Here is a 22587-nt window from a genome sequence, read left to right as displayed (position 1 = left end):
CTTTTCCTATCCCTTTCCTCTGAGGGGATGGATATCTTTGATTTTAAGGTGTTTCTTGGATGCAGCAGAAGGATGGATCTTATTTTTGAATCCATTCTGTTATTTTGTATCTTTTTATTGTGGAATTGAGACCATTGATGTTGGAAGTTATCAATGAACAGTGTCTATCTGTTATTTTGTTCTTGCAATGTTTTTTTTCCTCCTGCCCCTTATTTTGATTTGCTGGTCTGGGATTATTTATTCTTTCTGGTTGTGGTTAACCTCTTCGAGTGGAAGGTTTCCTTTTAGTATCTTTGGCAAAGCTGGATTTATAGATCAATACTCCTTAGATTTGGTTTTTATCACAGACTGTCTTTCTCCATCTGCTGTGATGAAAAAATTTTCTTAGTAGTAGTCTATGCTGATATCTGTGGTTTCTTAGACTTTTTAGAGTATCTGTCCAGGTCCTTCTGGATAGACTGCATTGAGTAGTCAGGCCTCATTGTAATATGTCTGCCTTTATATGTTATTTGGCCTTTCCCCCTTGTAACTTCTAATATTCTTTCTTCTGTACTTTTATTGTTTTCATTATTATGTGTCATGCAAACTATCCTTTCTGTTCCAGTCTATTTTTGGTGTTCTGTATGTTTCCTTGATAGGCACTTTCTTCTTTAGGGAAATTTTCTTCTATTAGTTTGTTGAAAATATTTTCTGTGCCTTTGACCTGTGTTTCTTTTCCTTCCTCTGTTTTTTGTCACTTACAGATTTAGTCCATTTATAGCGTCCCAGGTTTTCTGGATGTTTTGTGCCTTGAGGTTTTTTTTTAATACTACCATTCACTTTGACTGAGGTAGCCATTTATCTTGTCTTCCGTGCTTGAACTCTTGCATCTCTTGTTCTCTGTTGGTGCAGCTTACCCTCCGAGATTCCTTTTCCAGTTTCTGGATTTCTCATTTCTAGATTTTTCTGAATGTGTGTGTTCTCTATTGATCTATTTCCACTTTCAAGTCTTGAACTGCTTAATTTCCCTCCACTGTTTATTTGTCTTCATAGATTTCTTTAGTGGATTTATTAATTCCCTCTTTAAGGACGTCTACCATTTTTATAAAGGCTGTATTGAGGTCATCGACTACTTCTTCAGCTATGTTGCGTGTTTTAGGGCCTGCTGTGGTAGAGTTGCTGGGCTTTAGTGGTGACATTTGTCTTGGTTGTTGATGACTTTTTAATGCCGATATCTAGGCATCTGGGTCCTGATGTTGGGTCTTTGTTGTGTTGACGTTCTGTTCATTGGTTTCTGTTGCCCTGCCTGGTATTTACAAGTGAATTGCCTGGTCGGTGATGCTGAGAACCTGCCAGGGGTGACTGCTGGGTGTTCCACATAGAATGTGATTTTGGTATTTGGAGCTGATGCTCAGGCATGGACATGAGTTGGAAGTAGGGTTGATGGAATCCACGGAGAGAGGAGAGCGGGCTGTTCCACCAGTATATGCTTATTCCCCTGGGATTGGTAGTAGAGAGTGAGGAGAGGCCACAACAGGTAATCTGCTACTGAGCTGGGGATCAGACTAGGGGGTGGGCTTAGGAGGAGTAAGGATAAAGACCTGAAAATGGCCAACCAGCTCCCCTGGTCAGCATGGTGGGCGGGTCCCCAAGGAATGTCTGAGGGCATTGCTGCCTGAGACAAGGGGTGGGTGGTCAGGGAAGGCTACAGGAGAAGATGTGTATGGGCCTCTGTAGATGGGGGCAGAGAGGAAGGGAAGGCCATCATGTACATAGGTGATTGTACGTGATCAGCTACAGAGCTGGGGATGAGACAGGAGGATTGGATTTGAAAGCAGAGACATTTATGTCAAGTTGATAAAAACCAACCAGTGCAATAATATCAATAGCATCGTAATTTTTGTGTCTGTGTTGATTGCTATACAGGTTAAATATTCCATACCTGAAAAACCGAAGAGCAGAAGTAGTTTGGATCTATTTAATTTGGAAATAAATTATTTAATTTATTTCAATATGATACAAAAACCATACAGTGACATAATGAGGTATCTTGGGGATGAGACTAAGGTCTAAACATGAAATTTATTTATGGTTCACCTACATCCTGTAAACATAGCATCAGTGTAATTGTACCCAGTATTTTTCTGACTATAGTTTGTCACACTGGTCTGTAGAATCTTCTACTTGTGGTGTTATGTGAACACCCATCAACATTCAGATTCTGGAGCATTTTACACTTAATATTTTTGGTATATCAGGAATCTCTAGAGGAACAGAACCAGTAGAATGAATATATTAAAAGGATTCGTTAGTTTGGCTTACACAATATGGTTGGGTAATGCAGCAGTGGCTGTTTCTACATGGAGAGCCCTAGAGCCCAGGAGCTGCCCAGTCCCCTACAATTCCAGTGATTCTGGAAGTCTGAAGGATTTTTGCAGAACCATCAATCTTCAGTCTGTATTGGAAGCTTAAAGAAGTTAAGGCTCTGATATCAGCAAAAAAAAAAAATTATATCAGCAGTAGAAGCAGCAGCAGCTGAGCAGATAGACAGGGAGACTCAACTCACCAGTAGGACATGGCAGCAGTGAGGCAAAATTCCCTCAGGGCTTCCTTTTTCTGGCTGCCATAGTAAGGTGCTACTTACATTCAGGATGCATGTTTTTACTTCACATAACTTGATCAAGGAAATCCTTTGTAGGGGTGCCCAGTCGTTTACCTGTTGTAAAATTATAATAAAATAAAATTCTGTCTTTTCCCCCACTGGATCCAGCACTGTGGCAGTCCATTGTCTCTTAAACTTAAATCACCACATGAAAGAACACACAACACAATAACTTCTGATCCAATTGATAAGATGTAATTGCCCACCTAAACATACAAAGCCCTGTACACATCCATCTCTTAAGAACATTCATAACAACCTGTAAATACACAGAGTGGAATCTTAACGTCAGCCTCCATGTTCTCTCAGCGGCTTCTCTGCCTTCTGGTCCCTTCCAGTCTCTTCCTCCTCCTCCCTCAAACTTTTCTCCCGCCCATCTTTCCTTCTTGTCCAATGACAGGACTCGTTCTATCCTGTACCCGCCCTCAGCCATATGACATCCTACATTAACCTTTCAGTCAATTCCAGTCAAGTTGACAAAAAGAATAACCGTCACAAGTCCACCCCTTGTTAGCCTGACATCCAGCCATGTCACTGTACATCATGTTTAATTTCCAGGTGAAAACAGTATCAAGTTATAATTGTGTCTGTTGTAATGTGACTGTCTCACAACCACCAATATACTGTTTCCCCTGAGATTCGGTGAAAAAAAAAATCTCAAGGAACACCTAGTCTTTTCGTGTCCCATAGTTTTTTTTTTTTTAATTTATTTATTTTATGTATATAAGTACACTGTGGCTGTCTTCAGACACACCAGAAGAGGGCATCAAATCTCATTACAGATGGTTGTGAGCCACCATGCGGTTGAACTCAGGACCTCTGGAAGAGCAGTCAGTGCTCTTAAAAACTGAGGCATCTCTCTCCAGCCATAGTTTTTATACTATAGATTTACAGCACGTAATTGATGATATAGATTTATAACACTTAATTACAGATGTTACCTCAGTAAATGTATACGATGCAGAGATAGAGGGAAGACAACACAAATATCTGTTTAATGTGTGTATAGATGCACAAGCATGTTCTTAACAAGACAAGTCAGAAACCTTCACAACAGCACCCACACTTCTGTAACTGTCCAGAAGGCCTTGGCCAGTGTTTGTAACTAACTCCACTACCCTCATTCTGTATTTCTTCCACCTCAACAAGTGTCTCAGCAGGTCTTTGTTCTTTACCTAGAGGGGTGAGCTACACTTTTATTCTTGAAGTGTCTGGGCCGTTTCTCATCCTGTCTGGATTGGGCTGTAGTTTCCCAATGACCTTCATCCCAGGGCATGGTGTTAACCAAGAGGCGCACACAGAAGGATCTGCTGTACTCCACACGTGTGCTTCCTTGTCGTCATTGTGGAGAAGCAGCCTGATTTCCTCTAGACAGTCTGGATCAGTCATTCTTCGTAATACAGTCATTTCTTTCTTAGTATGCTGACTCAAGGGAATGAGGGGTCATAACTTCTACATCTGTGGAATGTTGGTTATGGCTCCTGGCAGAAACAGTTCTCCCATCTATCTGGAACCAGAATTTCTAGGGCAGCAGAGCAAAGTCACGGGAACAGGAAGTCAGATTTTCTGGTGGACTGCTCGGGGTGGTGAGCGGCACCATTCCCTTCCCATTTGCTTCTGGATGCCTGAGTCTTGCCTGTAGGAGAAATGGTACCATGTATTGAGCGCTGATTCAGAGCAAATGCAGCTTTCTGGAGAACTCTGCTCCAGCTCTTCAGTCTAGTGTCACCTTGTTGGCACTACAACTTTGTCTTTGAAAGGATATTCTGCTTTTCTACCAAGCCTGGTAGATGGGATGCGTGCTAAGACCAGTGAATTCTGTGGGCGTGAGCCCGTTGCTGCATTTCTTTTACTGTGTAATGAATTCCTAGTTCAAAGTACCGTGCAGGATATCACGATGGTGGATAAAGCCTTTGAGCCCTTGCACGGAATATCGCGATAGTAAGGCCTTCTATGCGTCTAAAGATGGAGAATCTCGATGGTGGATAAGGCCTTCTCTGAGGCCATGGATACTAGTTTTGTCAGAAGCATTACATGCAGGAGCCCATAGCCAAAGTATCTGTTTGGTTAAGAATTATGTGTTGCCATCTCCTCCGTGATCCAGTGCAGTCGCTACCAGGTTGCTAGCTGGTCACCAGGGGCAACGCCGCCATCTAGGGGGCTGCAGTGGTAGTCTCTGCTTTCTGCAGATCTGGTATTCAGCAGCAGTTGTAGCCAGGCCAGCTTTGGCGAATGGAAGTCCATGTTGTTGATCCCATGTGTAACCTCCATCTCTACAACATGGGTCCACTGGGACGGCCAGGCAAAGAGGTCGCCTCTCCATAGAGTAATCCTGTCTACCTGATTAAACTCCTGGGCCTTTGATGAGCGTCTCCATGGGGCACAAGTGTCTTTGATCCTTTGCCGCTTTGGTGAGACCTATCCAGATGCCTCTTCCCCAAACATCTGTCTTACCAGTTTTCAAGTCTTCAAACCAGCCAGCCAAACCATCGTCAGCAGCCCATAAATTATTATATAACCACATAGCTGGCCATCCTCTTCCCAAACGTACGTATTACCCAAAGGACGCTCAACGTGGACTATAGAACTTTAAGTTTAAAATAGTATAATACTTTGCACATTAATCCTATATTCTGCCTTTGATGTTGGCTCCTTAACAAAAGCCATTATTTTTTTTGTTCCAAGATTATGAGTATTTTTCCTCAACCACAAGGTGGCAGCAAATGTCAGATTTTTTTTTTTTTTAATACTTAATGTAGTCATATCAAAGAATGCCCACCTTCAGATTAGAGGTTCCATTTGAAGTTAATGTGTTGTTGAAATTTATGGGATGTGGTACTCTAGGCATGTCAGCATATTAGACTGTTGGCTGAAATATAAATCAGTAGTGAGTCCACTTTCTTTTACTCATTCCTTCAGTATAAGAAGTCTTATAACTTAACATGTAACAGTGTTCTTTTTTTATTTAAAAGAAAAATCAGACTTTTCAATTTGAGGGCACAGTTTAGGAGTCACTCACATGCTGATAGAGATTCCTTTCCTTTTATTAATCATTTTATTCGTTTACATTTCAAATGCTATTTCTCTTTCTGGTTGCCCCTCCCCAACTCCCTTCCCCCATCCCCTTGCTTCTATGAGGGTGCTCCTCCACCCACTCACCCACTCCTGCCTCACCCCTCTAGCATCCCCCTATGCTGGGGAATCAAGTTTCCACAGGACCAAGGGCCTCCCGTGCCATTGATGTCAGATAAGGCCATCCTCTACTACATATGGATCCCTTATGTGCACTCTTTGGTTGGTGGTTTAGTCCCTGGGAGCTCTGAGGGGTCCAGTTACTTGATATTGTTGGTCTTCCTATGGGGATGCAATCCCCTTCAGCTCCTTGCTCTTCCATTGGGTTCCCCAGGCTCCATCCAATGGTTGGCTGTGAGTATCTACATCTGTATTGGTCAGGTGCTGGTAGAACCTCTCAGTGAACAGCCATACCAGGCTCCTGTCAGCAAGTGCTTCTTGGTATCAGCAGTATTCTAGGGGTTTTGTGTCTGCAGAGTGGATGGATCCCCAGGTGGGGCGGTCTCTGGATGGCCTTTCCTTCAGTCTCTGCTCCATTTTTTGTCCCTGTCTTTCCTTTGGACAGGAACATTTCTGGATTAACAATTTTGAGATGGGTGTGTGGCTCTATCCCTCAACTGTGGGCCATGCCTAACCCCTGGATACGGTCTCTACAGGTTGTATCTCCCCTTTGTTGCATATTTCGGCTAAAGTCATTCCCATTGGGTCCTGGGAGTCTCTCGCTTCCCTAGCGTCTAGGACTTTCTAGTGGCTACCTCAAGTTACCCTACCCTACTGCCACATATTTCTATTCAATCTTAATCTAATATATTGACTCTTATGTTTTATTAGGACAGATTTCTTTTTTCATAGCTTAGTTATGTGGTGCTTGTGTTAGTTGATTTTTTTTTTTTTTGGTTCTTTTTTTCGGAGCTGGGGATCGAACCCAGGGCCTTGCGCTTCCTAGGTAAGCGCTCTACCACTGAGCTAAATCCCCAGCCCCGTGTTAGTTGATTTTTAAAATCTGTTTCCACCCAGTGGTCTGTATATTTTGGAGAACTTTACATGTTCGTTGCTGAGCAAGTACGGATGTGTGCTTTATGTCCTATGCATTTTCCTGGGATGAAAAGAGATTATTGTGTTTAGATGGGGATGATAACTGAGGCCCCAGATGAGGCCCACCATGCTTTGCTGGTGATGTGTACAGGCACAGCCCCTTCTCCCAAGGAGTTTTCTCCATGAGACATTCATCAGATAAACACATAGCTATAAAGTGTGATGAGGAACTGAGTAGTGTAGTTCTGTCACGGCATGTAGCAGAGGGACTGGTGTAGATGGGGTTCCAGGCAAGGTGTCCATGAAATGGTGTCATGTTGATACTATCCCTACAAAACTTGGTGGGCATGGGCTCGTGGCGAAACAGGGTTGGGGATGGGTGAGGAGGGGTTTGCTGTACCAGAACAGGTTTGATTTTGAAAATGGTTATCTCTAGCTAGAGTTTAGAGACACCGGACCTGGGAAGTGAAGTAGAAACCTATCATAGTTATCCAGCAAGAAGAATGAGGGCAATAAGTGTAAATAGAAAATAACTGGACCATGTAAATGAGAGAAAGAACAGGAAATTGAAAAGACGGTGACTGAGTAGACTTAGTTCAGAGAGGCGAGAAAAGCGTCACTCTGTTTTCTTAGCTGCACACGAGCGGCCTCTTTCACCACTACACAGACTGGAAGCCGTATTTGGTTTCAGACATGTAGAGTTTTAGGATGTGTTTGCTCACAGGGTGACAGAGACATCAGTAAAGATAGCTGGGTCCGGAACTTCACGCAGAAGTTGAGGCCAGAGACACAAGTGTAGGCTGTGTTGGATTGTTCGTAGTTGAAAAAGAGACTGTAAAGCAGGAGGAAAAGCAGTTTAAACCCAGGTTTAAGAAGGTCCCAACTCCACTAAGAGAAGAACCTACAGAAGGGTCCAAAAGGGAGAAGCTCTAGAGACAGGAAAACACTATCAAGGGAAAGCCTCACAGAGATCAGGGGAAGAGAGTTCTGCAGGAGTATGGCACGCTGGGCACACACTTAAAATGATTACCCAGTACTGAATGCAATGAGCAGTCTGCATCAGTGTTTATAAAACGTGCATTTCCCTCTCATTCAGGCAGGTCCACCATCCTTCTCACTAGAATAAATTGTGCGGATTGGTCCGATGTATGTACGAAGCAAAATGTCACTGCGTTTCCCATGGTAAAGTTGTATAAGGAAGGCGAGAGCCCGGTGTCTTATGCCGGTATGTTGGGAAGTAAAGATCTCCTGACGTTTATCCAGTTGTAAGTATTCTACTTCACTCTAAGGTTTCTAAGTTGGAGGCCGGAGTTCTGACTCCATACCGTGTTGACATGCTCTTACGGGGTCCAGGATATGAGAGCCGAGGTCAGAGTGAACACTGAGAACGAAGCTTGCCGAATGTTCTGTCACTTTGATTTAATGAGTCAGGTTTTTTTGAAAAGAATACTTTTGTCCAGCAGTCTATGTAATCTCCTGTTTGCTAGGTTCTGTGTTTTGTTTTGTTTGTTTTACAAACTGTAAAACATCTTTTTTTTTTTCTTTTCTTTTTTTTTTTTCGGAGCTGGGGACCGAACCCAGGGCCTTGCGCTTCCTAGGCAAGCGCTCTACCACTGAGCTAAATCCCCAACCCTACTGTAAAACATCTTTAAGAGTTAATTTTGAGCATAGTTATGTATTTATCCAGAAACAAGATCTCCTGTCCAGTGAACATAGCATCCATCCAAGAAGCAGAAAAATACCTACGTGGGGAATTATATAAAGACCTGTTCAGCTTCTCCAGTGTGTCAGTACTGGGACTCTTTACTCCAGCCATGACGTCAGGTAAGTGGAGGTGAACTCTCCCTTTTTTATGTCATGTTTGCTGCATGCGTGCATGTGGGCGGGCATGTATATGCATGCGCACACATGAACAGCCGGTTGCCTGTGAGTACATTTGTAGAGGCCAGAGGTTGACATTTTGTGTTGTCTTCTGAGCTGTCCACCTTATTTTTTGAGGCAGAGTCTCTTAGTATTCCCAGAGCTCACAAATCGGCAGGACTGGCTGGTCAGTCAGCCCTGGGAATCCTCCTGATCCCACCTCACAGTGCTCTGATTGTGACACACACTGCCCAGCATTGTTTTTTTTAAATGAGTTTTCTGGGAATCAAACTCCAGTTCATTATGTTTTTACATTAAGTATTTTACCCACAGAGCCATCTTCCTAGCCCAAGCTTTTAAATTGCATGGTTTAAACACTTATTGCTTAATAATTGTTTAAAACATTCTTCTTGAAGAGAAATTTAAATATAGAGAGAAATTTGAAGAAAAAAACCCTATGATACCATCACTCAGAGTTTATTTTATTTTATTGCTGCTGTGAATAGTTACCTGATAAGAAGCAACTTAAAGAAGGAGACCTGTTTTTACTCAATTTGGGAGTCTAGTCTGGCCTGGCAGGGAAGGTGTGGCAGGGAGGGCACTCCTCACATGTTGGCAGGCCAGGAGGCAGAGATGTATGTCCGTGCTCGGCGGGGGTCACCCACTTTTTGTTTCTTGTTTTTGAATTTTACTTTTTGAAATTGAAAGTAGATGTTTTTCCCCATACAGCATATCCTGATAATAGTTTCCCTTCCCTCTACTCCTCCTGGTTCCTCTCCACCTCCTCTCCTATATGGGTCCACCCTTTATCTGTCTCCCATTAGAAAACAAACTGGCATCTGAGGGATAATAATAAAATAAAATATAAGATAAAACAGAAACTAACAGAAGGAAAAGAGCCCATGACAAGTCGCAAGAAAGAGATGTGGATGGAGAGACACACTTGTTCACACAACTTTACACCCGGAAGTATGTCCACTAACACCTTAGGACAGTGGTTCTCAACCTTCCTAATGCTGGGACCCTTTAATACAGTTCCTCATGTTGTGGTGATGCCCAATCATTAAATTATTTTCATTGCTACTTCATAACTGTAATTTTCCTATTGTAGTAAGTCGTAATGTAAAATATCTGATATTTCTTATGATCTTAGGTGACCCCTGTGAAAGGGTCATTTGACCCCCAAAGCGTTCACAACCTACAGGCTTTTAAAATCTGGTCTATTGGCCAGGAGGTTGCACACATTTAATTCCAATGCCTGGGAGGCAGAGGCAGGTGGTCTCTGTGAGTTCAAGGCCAGCCTGGTCTACAAAGAGTTCCAGAACAGCTAAAGCTATGTAGAAATACGCTGTCTTGAAGAAAAAAAAAACCTAGAAGAAAAAATCTAGTGAATTAGGATAATCATCACAAATATAATGTCAAATTAGATGTCATTCTTTCCATCCCTTTTTACATACCTAAAGGTTCCATATTTTTGTGTTTATTTTAATGCATTTGGGAAAGAACAGCATATCTGACTTAATATCTTACTTTTATTCCACTTATAGGTATATTTTCCTCATTTAATGATTAGTATTATTCATAAATATTATGGCTGGATAGTTTGATTGGATAATATATATAAATACATATATATAAATATATAAATAAAATTTGTCTACAGATAATGCCTGTACTTTTTTCCTTCTGTAGATGAAGAAAATACTTGAGTCTCTGTGTGGGTTTTGAACTCGTTAAATGGGAATAGACTTCCGGTAGCATAACTGCGATTTTGGTAAATTGTGTTAATTGTGTAACTGCAAACTATATTTGCTACTCATTTTTAAGTGGGGTTTTAGTGCTTGGTTAGTGAATAGTTTAAGGTAGCTAAACATTAATGACATTAAGGCTTGGTCACTGTATTCCAGTTATCTTCCCTCATTATAAAACTAAAACTTGGTTTAGTAATTGTTCTAGTTTCATTCTAGTGCTGAGACGCAAAGTCCAACCCAGAGCAGTTCAGGAGAGGAGGGGGCTTATTCAGCTTACACTCCCAGGTCACAGTGCGTCCCTGCTGGGCTGCTGCAGGGACAGCTGGCACCCCTGCTAGGTGAGGCTCCACTACAGGAGCTGTCTAAGCCACCAGCGCTACCTCCTCTCCAGCCTCCCCAAGTAACTCCTCACAGTGGGACCTCAGCCAGGGCTGCCTGCAGTTGGGAGTCCATCCTGACTGATGCAGGAAAAAGGGGGCCGAATCAAGCCACCAGTCCGTAAGCAGGAATCCCTGAGAGCCTCAAGCTCAGGACTTGGAATCCAAACTGATCCCCACCCTGGAAACCTCGGCCCTGAAAAGCTCCGCCCCTGCTAAGTAACTCTGTACAAGTCCTGCCTTCTTTTCAGTTCGTTGCTGTAAGCATTTTCATACTCTGGTGATTTTACACTCCGATCATTTCATACTCACCCCTCTCTTCAGGCAGAATGTAAGAAGACAGCTGTGTCTGTTTCCCTTGCTTTAGCAGGCAAATGAAAAAAATATTTATTTGGTCATTCTATATGATTAGAGTGCTATATATTTTTTTAAATTATTTTCATTTCATGTGCTTTGGTGTTCTGTTTGTATGTCCATGTGAGGAGTCAGGTGGAACTGGAGCCGCAGACAGTTTTGAGCTACCTTGTGGGTACTGGGGATTGAACTCCAGTCTTTTGGAAGAGCAGCCAATGCTTTTAACCGCTGAGCCATCTCCCCAGCTCCTGAGTTCTAGAAATCTTAAAAACACGACATTAAGAGAACATTTGTTTAGGGAACCACAGTTGTATCCGGTCAGTAGACACCTCCTTAGGTGTGCCACGAAGCATTCATTTTAGCGGTTACGTGTGTGCACTGAAGCACCAGCCTTTGAAGTTTAAAGGTATAGAGTCTGCCATCTGGGAAGTCTGTCTCAGCTGCCCAGCACACGTGACGTCTCACGAGCTTCTCTCCTCTCTGTCTCTGCAGCGAAAGAGTGTTTCCAGAAAGCAGGGAAGCAGCTGAGAGGCTCTGTCCTCACAGGAGTTTATTCTGAAGATGACGCTTGGATACTGTACGTTTACTGCTCTTCTAACTCTGGGGCACGTGAAATGATGTGGTGTAATGTATGGCTTGTCTTCCCACCATTGATGGGAGATTTAGCAGAACCGCAGGATACTTCTCAACCAACTCGCAGAGTGTCTGGGGTTTCCTACACACGTACTCTGGTCTGCCATTTTCCTCCCCCCTCCACTCCCATGTGTACCCATCCACCCCAGTACTCTAGAGTTTTAATTTTCTTCCATGGAGAGGTCTGAGAAGTGCCATGCTGCTAGATTCTTTAAATACTCCTCCTGCAGCGACCCCAGGAGAGGTCTTGGACTCACACTTATTTTGAGGGCACCTACAAAAGTGGTCAGACTTACTTCTGCTCCTACATCAGTTGTAGTCTTTGGATCCTGTTACTTGTGCTTTGGGTTTTCCTTGGAGTTTTTATAGTGTTGAGAATTTTACTTCTTGAGTCTTGTTTCTATTTGCCACTGGAGAAGTATATATAATATTAAAACTTCCATTGTTCTACCACTGGAAGATGGGGTTGTGGTGGGTTACCAGTATACTCTAGTTGCTGTGAATAAAGGGGTGGACTACACATTTGGAGATCTGTATCAACACATCACATTCACCATGAACAATTGTGTGTGTGTGTGTGTGTGTGTAGACTTACAGTAGAGGAGATATTTTGTGTGTGGGGTGTTACTACAACCCCCTTTTTACTCCCAGATATCTGCAAAGCATTTCTATGTCCACTTTAGCCTGTTTAGCTCCCTATCAAAAGACACAGAAACCTGATATTTTTTATTAAGCTGCAAGCCAAACTGGGCAGATTCTGAACTATTCTAACCTATATTCCAGCCACAGACCCTGTGCTGCTTGGTAACTGAGCCTTGCTCTGTTCCTTGTGTGTCCCCAAAAGCGAGCTTCTCAGGCTACATCCTGCCTCATAGCGACCTCCTCCTCCTCCTCCTCCATTTGTCTTTTCTCTCTTTGGTCCCTCCAGAGACTGCCCACTTAATCCAAAAGTCCACCTTCCTCTCTTCTCTGCCCTAGCCTAGGCACCAGCATTTTACTTGCCAATCAGAGATTATTGGGGAACATTTTTTACAGCACATTGGTCAATAAAGTGTCCATGTTTAGACTGCAACCTGATCTTGGGGTACAGAACTCAGCATCTGAAAACACAGCACAAGACCAACCCCAGCAGTTTGTGCTTTGGTTTTTCTGGCTACAATGTTACTAATTCTTTTATTTTAAACTCAATTTTTTTTTCATTTTGAACACTTCTTATTGTCTGCTGTTAATTTGCATTTAAGATCTAAAGAGCTTGGACAATACTCTTTTCAAAGTGTTTGGATTATAAGCAGCTAGCGTATCAGCTTGGTACCTCCTCTGGTTATCTGGGCTCTATACCAGTCTTTATGGTATCATAGTGTCTGTACTTGGTTCTGGCGTAAGTTAAGTTCTCCACACCACCTACTTTTACTGACAGTTCACACAGCATTTTTCACTTGATTTAGGGGATTCGGGTTACATGAGATTTAGTAACACAGGTGGATTTTCCACACGCTGTCCAGAGTACATCATTGGACTCCAGTGGGTGCCAGCCTTTGTTCTTTGAACCCCATTTAGCTGTAAGACAGGATTACTAAGACTACTTTTAGAAGGGCTCCGATGGATAAATGAATATAGATAAGGCATTAACTATAGTACCTAGCAGATTGTACACTTGCCATTGACTCAGGCCTGCAATGAGCAGTCCAAAAAGGTGGACCACTGTGTCCCAGGTCCTATTTAGACATTTTCTTGAGGGCAAATTGAAAAGAAGACAGCTTTAGATTATGTCTTCTTTCAGATTGTCATTACTCCTGACCTTTCTCAGATAACCTCACATAGAAATTTGTCTGGAAATTGAAGGAAATTTCTCCTTAGCAGTAGGGCTTTTAACCTGTTTCTTTGCTGTTGTTTGAGAGAGTACCTCAGTATATAGCTTGGGTTGGCCTTGAATTCATGGCCACCTTTCCTCAGCTCTCATAATAGAGATTGCAGTGGATATCATCTCACTAGTTAGCTTCTGTTGCCCCCCGCCGGGAGGTGCTGGGCTGATTGTTCATGTTTTTGGTGACTTGATGTATCATGGTTATAAATTTTAATAGTATATTTCTTCATAGGTCAAATAAATATGCTACAACCCTTCCAGCCCTGCTACTGGCCAGACCCAAAGAAGGTAGAATAGAGAGCGTCCCACTAGACACCACCCCGGTACAAGACATGGTTCAGATACTAGCAAATGCACCACTGGAAGCATTTGTGAGTATATTGTATATAATAAGGAAGTTATTTGGAATAAGATTCCGATGGATTGTATATATTAGCACATAATTATTCAGCTTTCGAAGGCTCTGGAGTGTCATGTTTTGTGGCTGAATACTTGTCTGATTTTGTTATTCATTTTCTAGTGCGCTGCTAAAAATTTACTGGCTTCCTGGGACTGAAGTGTCCAGCGTAGGGTGAACCTTGTTATAATAAAGATGGTCTAGACAGTCAGACTTCCTGGCTGCAAATTCTTCTTAGTCCTCGATGGCTCTGTAGTGTGTTTGCTGTTCCCAAGATTTCCACGTGTAAGGTGCAGAATCATTGCTGGGAGTAAATGTCAGAGGAGTGCCACTTTGTAGATGGTGTCTGGCCTTAAAACATTCAGCAAGTGCTAGCTATTGTTACAATTTATACAGTTTTACAGCGCCACCCTCTGACCCCCTTTCTAATGCCCTCTAGTGGAGTCACACGCACAGCAGGGTGCAGTCTGGGTTACTTGAGTTCATCAGCTAGGATACTGCACATTTATACTTCTAAAGCTATGACTGGACACTAGGGTCTCGTTCCTTGTCACAATGACCTAAATGCTAATACACTGGGCAGACTGCATGAAAGACTACACAAAGGGTAGACTTCAAAACAAGTTTCTTCGTTATCTTGAGTCTCTCCCCCCAACCCTCCTGCTAAATTAACAGGTTATAATTAATCAAGTAACTGAGTTAATGTTTCCAGGGTGTAGTTTTCCTAAATCATTGTTACAGTAATTTTTAAGAGACATGTTATTAAAGAAATGCTACCTTAATATATACAAAGAATAGTAACTTTATATTTTTTCAAATAATACAAAAGTAATCGAGAAGGAATTTAGACTCAACTACAACTTCTCCAGGTTTAAACTTGATAATATATTTCTCCAAAATCTAAAAATAATTCCCTGTTTCTTCTTATTTTATTACTTTTTTTTATAGTTTAGTTGTTACTCCTTTACTGGTTGGCCCTCCCACAGTTCCTCATCCCATTCTTTCTCCCCCTGTCTCTTCTTATATTAAGTATATTTTCATGGAAGAAAAATATAAATGCTTATTTTTAATATCCCTCCATATTCATTTGTGTTAATGTCGTGTTTAACCAGTTTCCCCTTGGTAGATATTTGTCATCTTTCAGACAGCTTGGTCTTTCCTTCTTGACTGTAAGGGAGAGGAGACTGTCTGTCACTGACACTGGTTTTCTCACATCCCTATGTTATTAGTCATCCTCCTGCAAACAGGCTGATCTGTCCAAGTCACCAATCTGATACAGAATCCGCGGTTCCCAGGAGCTGGAACACCGCCTGGTCTTGCAGTTCCACTTGCCCCTTTACTTCCCCAGGCTGTCTTCCTTCAGCTCGTTGATGCCCCACATGTAGCCGTAACAGCTCTCTGTCTTTTCTGAAGACAGCTCTCAGTATCTGTAGCCCTGCTGGAGTACAGGCCTGGCCTGTCAGGATCTTACTCTCTTCAGGGACTGTATCAAGACGACACTTACTCACACTATCAGTTCCCCCACCTTGTCTGTTTGACAGGTTGGCTCCCTTAGCTGTCAAACATGAACAGCGTCCAAATATCACAGCACTCTGAATATCTCTTCTAATGCATGAATTCCTGGAGGGCAGGAAGTTTCAGGCTTCTTATTCTTAGTACATGAGGTGAGCAGAAGTCACTTTCATCTCATGTTTCTGGGGCTCCATGAGATCTGTCATTGTTTAGGAGGGGGATGTCACCCATATAAGAGATAGACAGTTGATAGAACTGATGGTCAGCCCAGTGCATTTGAAGAAGCAGACATAGGGTTTAACTTGTGATGTAGGAAAATCCAAGGTGATGGTTGTGAGAATGAAGAAATGGAAGAGTGAGCGAGAAAGGGAAGGGAAAGGCATATGCCAGCTTGTGTAAAGGTCGTTGGCATTATTTTAAAGAGTCAAGTTGTTGATGAGGGTTTCTAGTGACCCAGTGGAACCGGAAGCTAGCTGGTGGGCTTGCATTCTCCTTCTCTCACCGAGCCGATGGGAACATTTCCCATCTGGAAGGAGATGCGTTTCTAGCTCCCAGGTGCCTGCAGGGGGCACTGCACTACTGCGGATACCCGCGTAAATAGGAACAAGAACGGTAGAAAATTCGATTTCTTACTCCTCACTACATTCCTTTCAGTTGCTTTAAACCCAGAAGAGGGAAGGATGGCTTTTGGGCTTGTTTAGCACATCTTTAATTGTTTTAAACATCCAAAAAATCCGTATGTTTGGAAAAAGTAAGATAATCAGGGATAGTGGGGAAAAGGTTGTAATTTCAAAATTTAGCTTATGTTTTAACTTCTAGTAAATTAAAAAAAAAAACGTAGTAGAGGAAGTGTTTATCATGTGTGTACTGGCTCATGTGGGTCCAGAGTCCAGCATGAATTATTGTCGAGATACCAACCACAGTTCTTAAAGTCAGTAATTTTGACTGTAAGTCACTACAGTGATGTAGGATCGAATACGAATTTTTAAAGATTTACTTACTGTGATCAGATCTCTGAAAGAAAATGTGTGAATTTCATTTTATAAACTAAAATTGCATGAGTGATTTGAGCATTGTTTCTACTTTATGCTGTATCATGCCCAGTTTTTATTTGAGGGATTTTGATGCTTTTTTTTTTTTTTATATAGCCAGAGATCACTGTGGAAAACCTTCCCACATATTTAAGATTTCAGAGACCGTTACTTATCTTGTTTAGTGATGGCAGCATAAATCCTCAGTATAGGAACATTGTCCTGGCACTGGTGAGACAGAAGCAGTTGGATTTGTTTACCCCTTGCTGGTTAAATCTGTAAGTATATGTTGTATGGTTTTGTTTTGTTCTAAGAGGTAGGCTGGAGGGAGGCTGTGTATGGGATCTGCCTAAAATCACAGCACTCATGAGTTCAAGGGCTATTGAAGGAGTAGAATTATTATATTTGCATTAGGAAATGAAATTCTATAACCCCCGAGTTAACATGGAGCTAATAAGATATTTTTCTTTTTTTTCTTTTCTTTTTTTTTTTTTTTTTTGTTCTTTTTTCGGAGCTGGGGACCGAACCCAGGGCCTTGCGCTTCCTAGGCAAGCGCTCTACCACTGAGCTAAATCCCCAACCCCTATAAGATATTTTTATAACTAGTTTCCTCAGATAAGTTCAAAGATGGCCTTTTTTAGACCTCTTATCGTAAACACTGTAGGCAGTATTCCCTGATTTTAAAAAGTAGTTGATGTCCATTGAGAACAATGGCAAATAAGAAAGTAAGCACTCTGATATTTACCAACTGCAGCCTGTTTGTGTGCTGAAAGTCACATTAGAGACTAGCATTTAGTGCGTCCCTTTGCGGGAGTTTTTGGTATGTTTTCTAGATGAATCACTGGTACTTCATTAAATGACGGTGAGCACAGTTCACATGTGCACCCATGACCCTTGTTCAGACCCAGGATAAAAGGCATGCTTGTTAAAACTTAACTGAGAAGCAAGAATAATGTGGCAATGCACATTTTTGTTGTAGTCTTATTAACATTACATCTCACTCTTGAGGGAAAGTTTACCTCAGTAACTTCTACTGTGGGCACCTAAGTAATGCTTTACATAACGTGACGTGTACTGCATCAGGAAGCTAGACTTCTTTAAGGTGTAGTTTCTTGTAGGAATGCAGTTATGGTTTTAATCTTTAATGTGTAAATGACACTCCTTTCCCAAGGAAAGGGGAAATCTTAGGGGAAAGAAACGTTTGCAACAGGAGGCATCCTGTTAGACTCACATAGCATGCCAGTTTGGGGCTGATACGAGATGAGGTACTTAGCTAAACCTGAAGGAGAACCTTCTGATTGGGCCAAGCCCATGTTGATTTTCATGCAAAGCCACTGGCTGCCTTTTGTTCCCTTCATGATAGACTGCCCCGTATCACAGACACTTTCAAAGAGCCTGGTTGCTAATATAGTTGTAGGTCTCTCGGTTTTGGTGAAGTCTTTTCAGAAGCTTTCCAGCAGCCTAGTAATTGAAGCTTATTGCTCTATAAATGATTCTTTTCTTTTTTTTGTTGTCATAGAAGGCACGATTAACACACTCAATCATCCCTTCTTGCAGAAAGAACACTCCAGTGGGGAAGGGCGTCTTGAAGGCGTATTTTGGTCGTCTGCCGACTCTTCCTCAGCTGCTCTTGGTGAATCTGCATTCGGGTGGCCAAGTATATGCATTTCCTTCATCCCAGCCTCTAACGGAACAAAGCCTTGTGTTGTGGCTTAAAAATTCACAAGCGGGACTTGAAAACCCCATCAGTAAGTCTTCAGTTTCCTTGCCAGTATCCTTAGACATGCGAGTCTTGTAATATATATAGTTTGAAAACCTGCCACTTTGGGAAAGTGAAAAGCTATCGCACCATCTTTATACACAAATCCTCCTATCACAGCTTGTTTTTAAAAGCTGACTTCCTATGCCTATTTATATAGTTTATTTCTTTAAGAAATAGTTTAATTAGGCCAACCAAGCTTTTTAGTATACTTTCTGGTCAGCTATTTTTTCTGATATGTTAACTTGAATCAGTCTTTTTCTTCTAATGACTAGTATTTTATTGTTTTAAATATTTTACACCATATCTTTTGATCATACTTTTTCCTTCAAGTCCTGCCAGATCCTTCCAACTCTCTGCACACCTAACTTCATGTTCTCATTCTCATTCTCTCTCTCTCTCTCTCTCTCTCTCTCTCTCTCTGAAAAGAACAAACCAACGAACAATAATAATAGCAAAATGGAAAAGTGAAACTCAGTCAGACAAAAGACACTAAAAACAAACAAAAAACCCCCACAGAGTCCATTTTGTTTTGAACGAGGACTCTGGTACTTGAGGCTGCCATGGGAGGAGGCTGATAAACCCAGTGACTGACTGACGTCACACCTGAGACGAAAAGATCGCTCCAGGCACGATCAGTCCCACATAGCTTCTTTATTAGGGATGGAACTTTGTGTCCATGTCCCCTTCTGTGTGCTGGGATTTTGTCGGCTTGAAGTCGTGCAGGCCTCTGCATGTTGTCAGTCTCTGAGGTAGTATGTGTGTCTGTCCTGTTGTGTCTGGAAGACAGTTTCCTTGGAGTCATCCATCTCGCTGGCTCTTATGGTCTATCTGGTCTGTCCACTTCCTCTTCTGCATAGGTCAGTGAGCATCGAGGGGAGGAGTTTAATAATGGCATCCCATTTATGGATAAGTTCTCCAAACTCCGTCATTCTCTACATATCGTGACCAGCATTTTAAAATAATATGAAGATTCACTGCATGACCCTCATCCGAAAGAAGTTATCTAATCATTGGGTATTTATAGTTCAGTTGACTCCATGACACGCTAAAATTATTACTTGTGTATAATTAACTTTAAAAATGGACTTGTTTTCATAAAATGTGTGGAAAAAGATAGTGACCCAGGAACAGAAAATGCTTCAAGATGAAGGCATTCCGAGTATGAGTAACAATGTTACATATATTCCAAAATAGTTCTTTCTGGAATGAGTCATAGAAGCAGTTACTTTTCGAAGCCAGGGAGATGGCTCACTTGGCTGCCCAGGAATGAGGCAGAGTTTGAGTGAGTGGTAGCAGTCACCTGCCATGCCTTGCTGTGGAGCCAGCTCCATCAGTGAGCTCCGTAAGAGAGGAAGACCCCATGACTTAGCTTGCCTGGCCTCCATGTGCACACACACACACACACACTCACACACACACACACACGTGTGTGTGTACACACTTAGGGTTTCTTTTGCTGTGATAATAATGATCAAACAACATGGGGAGGAAAGGGTGTCTTTTGCACTCACACATCATGGGCCATCACTGAAGGAAGTTAGAACAGGAATTCAAGCAGGGCAAGGATCTGGAACCAGGGCTGATGCCAAGGCAACGGAGAGGTGACTACTAATTAAGGAAACGCCTTGAAGGCCAGAAGATGGCATCAGATCCCATTATAGGTGGTTGCGAGCCACCATGTGGTTGCTGGGAGTGGAACTCAGGACCCCTGGAAGAGCAGACAGTGTGAGGCATTTTCTTAACTGAGGTCCCCTCCTCTAGGATTGCTTTAGCCTGTGTTAAGTCGATGTAAAACTTTTCAGAACACAAGTGTACACACATCAAAAAAAGTTTAACAGAAATGGTAGCACACATCTTTAATCCCAGCACTTGGGAAGGGGAGGCAAGGAGATCTCTGTGAGCTTGAGGTCAGCCTGGTCTAGATATGAGTTCCAGGCCAGCCACGGCTACATGATGAGTCATCTTGTCAATCAATCAATCGATCAATCGATCAATAAAGTAAAATTAAAGCAGGATACTTTTTAGGAGGACAAGACTAGAGTGGGTGAAGCCTGTAGTTTTAAGGGTTTAATCTACAGTTTTAAGGGCAGTCAACTGAATCAAGGTGACAGGTATAGATGGTTTCTTATTTATTACTCTGTGTGTGTGTGTGTGTGTATGCATGCGCGTGTGTGCATCTGAGAGTGTACATATGTACACTGTATGCATGCAAGAGCCCTCAGGAATTAGAAGAGGGGTCGAGTTCCCCGGAACCTGAGTAAGCCACCCAGTGTGGGCACCGGAAACTGAACCCAGGTCATCAGCAAGCTCTTAACCATCAAGTCATCTCTTGTACCCTCAAGTGACTACTTGATAAGTGACTGCTTTCTTCTGCTCAACTTTGCAAATTACTTTTTTCTTATTTAAATTAAAAAAAATTTTTTTGGAGACAGGATTTTTCTGCATAGCCCTAGCTGTCCTGGATCCACCAGCCTCTGCCTCCAGAGTGCTGGAACTGAAGGTGTGCGCCACCATGCCTGGCTCTTAAATTTAACTGTACATAGTTTTAATCATAGTAAACACCCCTCTTGTTGTGGCTTGTCTACTTTGATACACAGATTGAAATTTGATAAGCATTTGTCAGTGTTGGAAAGTGAGTCCTAGTAAGTGGTGTCAGGTCCTTACTTCACCACAAACACAAACAGAGATGGCTGAGAAGGCCCTCCTACAAATACAGTGATTTCATCTCTGTTAACCACGAAAACTCTTGGTCGTCTCTTTTTTCCAGCAGTCTTATCCGCCCAGGAGTGGAACCCTCCTCTACCAGCCTTTGATTTTCTAAGCATGATGGATGTTCCTACATCTCGGGCTCCCACAAAGAAAGTTCTGGAGTGTCAGAAAGAAGCAGAGGTGCAGGAGAGGGCTGGGCAGCAGCCTGGAGACAAGTCAACAACCAGGAGAGAGCCGGTGGAAGTGCTCAGAATAAAGCACTGGAACAGAAGTAACCGGCCGAAGGAATCACGGGAGCCTTTTCACCATGACAAGGAGTTGTGAGCGGACCTCCTGGGACGGCCTCTCTGTGGCTCAGGAAACTCAAGATCAATCCTGTTAAGGAACAAGACTAAATTATGTCATCTCTAGACAAGTGCCATTGAATGGGATTGTGATACAAATGACATGTAAAATTTCTTAGAGGCTACACTTAAAAACCATAAAACGAGTAGATAAAATTGACTTAAAGTGTACTTCATGCAGTAAACCCCAGACAGCTTAATTACTACAAAAATGTTGAGAGATTTAATTTTTAATGTGAAGTCTTCAAAACACTGTGCATTTTACACTTAATGCCATTCCTGACTGTGGAGACCCACGTTTGAGGGCTTCTTAACCACAGGTGGTACATGACTGCTGTATTGGACAGCCCACTATCAGACAAGCACCGGTGTGATTGACCTAGTTCTAGCCATGGTGTGCATTTGAATCAAATTGGAATAACTATGGCATCACCGTTGACTCTTGGTGGAATCATAGCTGGCAGTTGTATTTATTTTCTTGTAATCGTATTAAACCAATATTTTTCAGTTCTGCCTTTCAGGGTATTCGGCAAAATAGAGTTTTAATATTATGACTTGGTGATACTACTGGCCTCTACAGGACAGAGGTTGGAGTCCCCCTACACCTCAACCACTCTACACTGGATAGATGGATTCTCCATCAAAGAATGGTCTTTCTTTTAATGTCATTAGTTGCCAAGGTTGCAGAATTAGCAACCTTGCAGCAGCCTGCAGCACAGTGGGATCTCCATGTCTTCTTAGTCTGCCCAGTTACTGTGTTTGGAAATCTCTGGACATTAAAAATTGAGTGGCTATCGTATCCTGATTATTAAAAATCATTTTTTAAAAAAAGATTTATTTATATTTCCTTATGTTTTTGACATGTGTGGCTTGCATAGTACGAGTGAGCTTCATAACTGGAATTTTGTAGCTAAATTTCAATAAACCTGTCTGGTGTGTTTCATTGTAACAGATAGGGCTTGCTGCTGTCATCTCCCCTCCTGGACTTGTTTCCAGTAGCGTGGCCCTCCCTGTGCCACTCATTTCTTTCTGATGAGTTCCCATGGGGAACTCTCAACGTTGTCCTAATCTTTGAAATGCTTGTTAACTGGGCACCCAGAAATGTGATTCTTTGTAATGTGTCTGTGCTTCCGCACCCATCAGTAAATGCTCCTTCTCTGACTTTGCATCTCTGGGGCCCTCACCTGCTCTCGTACTCTCCTTGGCCTCTACTTCTCTTGGGCCGCTTACCCCTAATTCTCTTAG

At 42.3% G+C, this 22587-nt stretch overlaps 1 protein-coding gene across 13 annotated transcripts in view; it reads left to right on the top strand.

Moving 5' to 3' along the window:
- Txndc16 (thioredoxin domain containing 16) overlaps positions 1-22173 on the top strand; it is a 73768-nt gene extending 51595 nt beyond the window's left edge. For 4 of the 13 annotated variants that reach the window (XM_087586027.1, XM_087586021.1, XM_087586028.1 and 1 more), the window contains 7 exons: positions 7845-8013; positions 8436-8572; positions 11583-11667; positions 13820-13958; positions 16645-16805; positions 18085-18275; positions 21060-22173. In XM_087586027.1, coding sequence (XP_087442153.1) covers positions 7845-8013; positions 8436-8572; positions 11583-11667; positions 13820-13958; positions 16645-16805; positions 18085-18275; positions 21060-21322 — 1145 coding nt within the window. In that variant the 3' untranslated portion in view covers positions 21323-22173. 13 annotated transcript variants of the gene reach the window in all.
- The last annotated feature ends 414 nt before the right edge of the window (positions 22174-22587 follow it).

This window comes from Rattus norvegicus, chromosome 15 (assembly GCF_021556685.1).
Source record: "Rattus norvegicus strain SHRSP/BbbUtx chromosome 15, alternate assembly SHRSP_T2T, whole genome shotgun sequence".
Taxonomy (NCBI): domain Eukaryota; kingdom Metazoa; phylum Chordata; class Mammalia; order Rodentia; family Muridae; genus Rattus; species Rattus norvegicus.
This window is presented reverse-complemented; position numbering and strand designations above follow the sequence as displayed.